This window comes from Paramormyrops kingsleyae, chromosome 9 (assembly GCF_048594095.1).
Source record: "Paramormyrops kingsleyae isolate MSU_618 chromosome 9, PKINGS_0.4, whole genome shotgun sequence".
Classification (NCBI taxonomy): domain Eukaryota; kingdom Metazoa; phylum Chordata; class Actinopteri; order Osteoglossiformes; family Mormyridae; genus Paramormyrops; species Paramormyrops kingsleyae.
This window is the reverse complement of record NC_132805.1, coordinates 8782213-8788636: the sequence shown is the minus strand read 5'-3', so window position 1 is coordinate 8788636 and position 6424 is coordinate 8782213. Positions and strand designations below refer to the sequence as shown.

The following is a 6424-nucleotide window of genomic DNA, read 5'->3' as shown; positions in this document are numbered from 1 at the left end:
AACAAATCATACAAACCTATATTTAATTGAAAACAGAACAAAGGCAACATCAAATGCTGAAACAGAGAAATTTTGTTTTATGATAAATACAAGCTCAATTTGAAAGTGATAAAAGCAGCACATTTTTAAAAAATGAGAGAGGGGCATGTTTACCACTGTGTTGCATTACCTCTTCTTTTAATAACAGACGTTTTGAAAGTGAAATGTTGTCCCATTCTTGTCTGATACAGAATTTCAACTCAACAGTTCGGGGTCTCCTTCGTCATATTTTTCATTTCACGATGTGCCAAATGTTTTCAGTGGGTGACAGGTCTGCACTGCAGACAGGCCAATCTAGCACCCGGACTCTTCTGCTACGGAGCCATACTGTTGTAAGATGTGCAGAATACAGTTTTTTAGGACTTTACCCGGCACTGAGAGCAGTGTTATCCCTCTGTAGTTCCCACAATCCAGGCGATCACCCTTCCCTTTCCAGATAGGGACTACAAGTCCCATTTTCCAGTCAGTTGGGATGACGCCTGACTCCCAAATGGAAACAAAGATTGTCTGCAATGCCAGGAGGACAGCCTTACCACCAGCCTGGAGAAGTTCACCCTGGATACCACAGAACCCTGCGGCCTTCCCTACCTCCAGCCGATTCACCACCTGTGCAATCTCAGTGAGATTGGGTGGTTCAAAGCTGTTTGGAGGATCAGCCTCAGGAACCATAGACCCAGAGAAGTCCAACATCCTAGATAGGGTCAGCTTTAAACTGCTCAAAGTAGTGGGTCACAACTGTGGTGTCATCACCCACCCTGACTGCAAGTCTCCGAGGAACAGATTCAGATGTGCATAATGCTTCGATTCCTCTGTAAGCAGGACGTGGGTCACTAGACCACAGATGGTGTGTCACCTGCTCACGGATTCGTCTAACACATGCCTCCTTATCTGCCCTCATAGCCTTCCTTGTCAGTTCCTGGTACAGACTGGAATTGCCATCAAGTCATGCGCGGTGACTCCTCTCCATAATATCCAGAGTGCCCTGCAAGATGAAACACTTCCTTCTGGGAACACTGGCAACACCAACACAACCCTTGGCAGCCTTCAGAGTCTTATCACAGAAGGTCTCCCGAATCAAATTAGAGTCAGCAGTCACATCCAAGTCTGCAAGTTCCTCACACAAACTGTGTGCAAACTTATCAGCTTGATCTTGGAGTCTGGCCAAGTCCAGCCTCATTCTCCTAGTAGGTGGTAGCCTACGGAATTTAAGCTGAATCTTCAGAGTAGCAACAAGAAGTCTGTGGTCAGAATTCACAAACTGGGCACTTCTGTAGACCCTGCAGTTCTGCAGGAGCCTCCATCAACTGCCCATGAGGATGTGATCTTCTTCACCGCACCACCAGTATTGGAGTACCAAGTTTAACGATGTGGCTCAGGGCATTGAAACGCAGATCCAGTGACCCACAGCCCCTGATCTTTCACAAAGTCAAGGAACATGGAGCCACTCTCACCCAGGTCTCCAGACCTCTTAGCCAGCCCTGTCAGTGTCTGTGATCGCATTGAAGTCACCCGTGACCAGAGGAGTGTCACCTCGTGGGCACCCATCAACCATCGAGCGAAGCTGCAAGAGAAATGTTTCCCTCAACAAGACATCACTCACTGTGGTCAGAGCATACACTGAGACAACAGACAAGACACCCAAGGAGTGCCTTAGCCCGAATCTCATAATACACTTGTTGAAAAGTGACATCAGACACCATAAAGAGTAACTGCTACAGCAACAGCTACTCCGTTAGTATGGCAGTCATCAGAGCAACCAGACCAAAAGTAGGTATACCCACCTACAGAGATCTGGTCACTCCCTGGTCTGCGTACCTCAGAGAGTGCTGCCACCGAAATGCAGAGTTTAGGAAGCTCCCCCGACAGCAGAGACGTCTTGCTGGAGAGACAAGACGTTCCACGCGCCTACCTGGATGGGCTGCCTCGAACTGGGACCCAAGTGCAGGCATGCAGCAGACGGTTTCGATTATTGAGGAACATTACTGCTGAATTGCTGCACTATTTGCCCACGCAGTCTTTCAGAGTGGTGAACCTCCCCACCCAGGGAGCTGGGGGTTAAGGGCTGTGCTCAAAGACCTTCGGATCACTGGCACAGAGGCTTAACCCGCTGAGACACATGCTGCCCTACAACCGTCTTACTGACCTGTTGCCTATTAACCTAATTAGGTGAGATATTCAAGCAGATGTTTTGTTTTAGCATCACACAATTTTGTTGCCCATCTCAACTTTTTGGAAATATGTTGCTGGCATCAAATTCAAATTGAATATATATCATAAAACAATGAAATTGTTCAGTTTCAACAATTATGTCTTGAACTAAATATAGGTTCCTACCATTAGCAAATCATTGCATTTTGGACAGCATACCAACATTTTTATATAGGAAAATCCTACTTCATTTTACTTACCTCTCTACTAATACTGTATTACCTTATTTACAAGTGTAAAGGCTTTTTGCAGGTTATCGTTAAACTAGTGCAACCCTACAGGACTTTAAATACCCAAACTTATCTTCCTTAACTATTTAAAATTCACTGTAGTTTCTAACCAACCAGAACAGGACATGCACTGTACACTGTTAGTCAGACTGAAAACAAAAAGAAACACCATTTTGATTCCACTGAGGATTAAATAACTTACCCAGATTAACAACAATCTTTATTTACAAAAGAAATATTAAAAAAACCCAAATATATACTTAAACTTCAGGTGTTCAAAACCATAAAAATTACTTGTAAATGAAATTACCTAGTAACTTACGGAGCCATTCAGTGACTCCTGAAGATTCAAAGTAACCCATTTTTTTCAACTCAAAATGTTCTGTACAATGGGAAAAATATATGAACTGCTGCATACATATTGCACTATATAAAGCAACAGTTAATTCTGCATACAGTTTTACAAAAAGAGAAGCAAATTTTTATTTTATTCTTTAAAAAAAAAAAAAAAATGAAATCTTTCTTCTTGTATCACAGCCGCATATTTAACCGATAGATGATGGTCAGGACCCGTGATCTTGGTGGGGGTGGGTGATGCACGAACTCCAGGGTTAGCGATCATTTCTGTATTCACAGTAACTTATGCGGGTGGCTCGTCAAAGAGCCTGTAATCAAGAGTTTGGTTCGAAAAAATATTTTATTACCATCTGTGTGGATGCTGATCTACTGGTTTAAAGGGTTTAACGTTCAAGCGAACGAGACAATAACTGTCACTGTACACCAGTCAGCCATCAATAAGCAAACTACTGTACTTACATACAACGACCTGAGTAGTTAAAAAGGAAAAACAAAAAAAAAAAACTGTACTGTAAGGGACAGAGGCTCTTCCCCCTAACAGAGTCCTCACTATGCCCCTCGTCTAACCAGATTCTGGATCGATTTTCCGCAATGGCCTTGAGAAAACCCAGCTTCACGCAGTCTCATGTCTCCCCGCGATCGCTGCCATCTCACTCGTCCATGCCCTCGTCCTCCTCGTCTCGCTTCTCGTCCACCTCGGTCGTGTCAGAGAACTCGTGCAGAAGGACGTACTCGCGGCTGCTGAAGCCGAACTTCAGCACGTCCTTCTCCTTCAGCTCGTAGTAGCGTTGCGCCTCGACACGCTGGTTATTCAGGTACGTGCCGTTGCCAGATCCCAGGTCGATAATGTACGGCTTCACCTTCCTGCCTGTGGTCCCATCTGCTCGCGTGAACTCCACCAACCTAGCCACAAAACAACATTCACTCAACTGGTCAGGGCTGACAGAATCCCCACATCCTGTTTATACGTGAATAACTAACCCAATTGGTTTTGATTTGCTTTTTCTGATCTATCTTTATCCTTTGTCTTTCACTGAACATTTACACAAGTGCGCGTCCAGTCATACAGCTTCAGCAACTTTCCCCATTGCTCACCTGTACTGAAACACGGCATGCTGTTTGGAGCAAGAGGGGTGATCAATGGGGATGTCTGCGATCTTCCTCTGCCGCCCCAGCAGGTAGGCGCTCTGTCGGTGGATGTACATGACGGGTAGCGGCTCGTCGTTCTTGAAGGGGTACAGCCGCCACCTCCGCTTAGGTATGCGCGCCTCGGGGGGTTCATTGTATTTAATCACCACCCCCCTAAAGGTGTTGGTATCTTCTACGAGGGCACCAGAGAGCTCAAAGTTGGGTTTCTCTTTGTCTGCCACTGGGGCCTCGCTGTCCGCCTGCGAGCCAAAGGTGGGACTTTCAGGAGCATCCTGGCCTCCAGTCTCCATGCAGTGTCGGTGCTCCCTCCTCCGCTCATCATGCCGCACCCGCTCAGCCTGCTGCTCATGGAAAGCCCTTGCGTCTCTGTCCCTCTGCCGCTCTGCTCCCTCTCTCCCTCCTCGCTCTCTGTGCCGCGGCCGCTCAGCCTCCCGTCCTCCCCGTCGCTCATCCTCCCCATCCCTGCGGTTGTGCCGCCTCCGGTCCTCTTCGCCGCAGTGACTGTCCCGTTCCTAGAAAGAGTGTGGGGAAAATGGACTATTACATCAAAAGGCACAAAAAAACTGCTCCTTCTTAACAGTGCTGCCTCCTACCGTAATTCATACAAAACAAATACAATGTTAGAAAAATGAGTCAAGTGGGAACATCTTGTCACACCAACCATATTCGGCACAATGCATAAGGTGACAAGAGTGTTCCCCACATATGTGCCTAGACAAGATAAGAGCAGAGGAATAATAAAAATAAATAAATAAATAAAACTGACACAAAGTAAATATAAGCAATGATGGAATATTTGCAATGGGCAATGACTGAAGCAGCAGAGAACGAGTGGTATGTAGAAGGAAATAAAAATCACAGACAAATAATATTGGTAACAGTGGCAGTAAGGGCGCAAATGGCAATGAAGGGACAAAGGGCTGGTGGGGGGAGTGTTATGGTGTGTTCCTTTTGAAAGTCAGAAATTTCCACTGGAACACCCCCCTGAAGTCGATACTCTGACTCGGAAAGTCAACCCCAGCCTCAGAATTCAACATGGCTGCTCTCCCTTCATCATCAGAAGTGAAAATTGTGGTTATATACTGTTTATTAGCACTAAGGTCTTATTTGTCTCATTAAATCAGTCATGCACACAGCATATCTATGGACAAGGTGTTATAGTGTTTGTATGTGTAAAATACCATGTAATGTGCTATCAACTGGTATTGCTAAATGGCTTTCTGACTTGTACTGGAAAGTGGCTAACCAGGTGTGATGTCATTCCCAGCCCCTACTTCCAATCTCTGAATTTACAGCATTAATGTAAATTTCATATCTGGGGGGAGGGGCAGCAAAGAGTTCAATGTCTGGATGACTACGGGGAAAAGCTCTACAGAGCTTGAACGAGCACAACTATAAGAAACATTACGTGCATCTGTATCTGCAGCAGCTCCTCTGATAATGGATTACTAGCCCTCGGACAACAAACTGCAGCTTGTGATACAACCTTCATATCAGTTCCTCGAATTACCCGTTTTATTTTAACATCACTGCCACGTGGGGGGCTTCGGCTCCGTTTACGCCGGGGGGAACGGCTCTCCCTTCGGCCTGACGACCTGTCCCCCCTCCTGGCTGGTGATCTATTCCAACAAACAGCAAAAAAAAAAAAAAAAGATGCAAGTGAATCCCTGACAGTTAAAAGTACTCATCTAGACAATGTTGTTTATTTAAATAAGACGACAGGTGGCTAATGGCATCAACTAATAGTTTGAAGGGTGCTGGTGCGTTTATTTTAAAGCACAAATAGGACAATGGTTTAAAGCGTCAGTAAAGCAACAACATACCTGAATGACTGAAAAAATAATTCTCCATGACAGTTCCAAGAATATAAATAAGTTCACTTTCTCAAATTGGCATTAAGAAAACGTATTCCTACTGAACATAGGTTATAAAAATCACCTGTAACGAAGCCTTGTTGTGGGGAGACCGCCAACTAACTACTTATAAGTATAGGGAAAAAAAAGGAGGACCCTACTTGTCTATATCACATTTTATAAAACTGCTATTGACTCGAAGTTATTTAACACCCACTTGCTGGCTCGCCTCCTCTGCGGCACCGGACTTGCGCTGCCTCTGTTAGATCCCGAACTCGAGCGGCGGGATCTCTGCGGCCTAGCCGGACTCAGCTTCTCCTGCTTGATTCTAATCTTCGTTTCCCGAGGCGAATCATGGCGTCTGTGTCGTCTCTCCCTGTCCATCTCCATTGACGTGTCTAAATGCTTGGTCTTGTTTTCGATATAATGTTCATAACATGAACATTATATATGCAAATATTAATGACAACCAAGTTTCCCAACAAGACTCGCGCTTTCCGCGAGCTGAAAGACTTCAGCCCGCGAGTTCCGTTTCCGGTTCCGTTATAAAATTCTTCCGATCATGTTCTCAAAACAAGCCCCTTAGTT

At 45.3% G+C, this 6424-nt stretch overlaps 1 protein-coding gene across 1 annotated transcript; it reads right to left on the bottom strand.

Annotated features, from left to right (window-relative positions):
• Positions 1 to 2679: 2679 nt before the first annotated feature.
• On the bottom strand, positions 2680 to 6376 carry snip1 (Smad nuclear interacting protein). Its single transcript, XM_023821219.2, has 4 exons — positions 6054 to 6376; positions 5494 to 5602; positions 3930 to 4495; positions 2680 to 3737 (listed from the first exon to the last, which is right to left on the bottom strand). The coding sequence occupies exons 1-4, from the start codon at positions 6224 to 6226 to the stop codon at positions 3485 to 3487; spliced, it is 1101 nt and encodes a 366-aa protein (XP_023676987.2). The 5' UTR covers positions 6227 to 6376; the 3' UTR covers positions 2680 to 3484.
• Between the last annotated feature and the right edge of the window lie 48 nt (positions 6377 to 6424).

Bases quoted from the DNA above. Each gene is read 5' to 3' on its own strand.
- snip1 (XM_023821219.2), bottom strand. From the start codon at position 6,226: ATGGAGATGGACAGGGAGAGACGACACAGACGCCATGATTCGCCTCGG. The intron at 5,603-6,053 runs GTGGGTGTTAAA...TTGTTGGAATAG, and splicing joins CAGAGGAGGCGAGCCAGCAA to ATCACCAGCCAGGAGGGGGG. The intron at 3,738-3,929 runs GTGAGCAATGGG...TTTTGTGGCTAG, and splicing joins CATGCCGTGTTTCAGTACAG to GTTGGTGGAGTTCACGCGAG.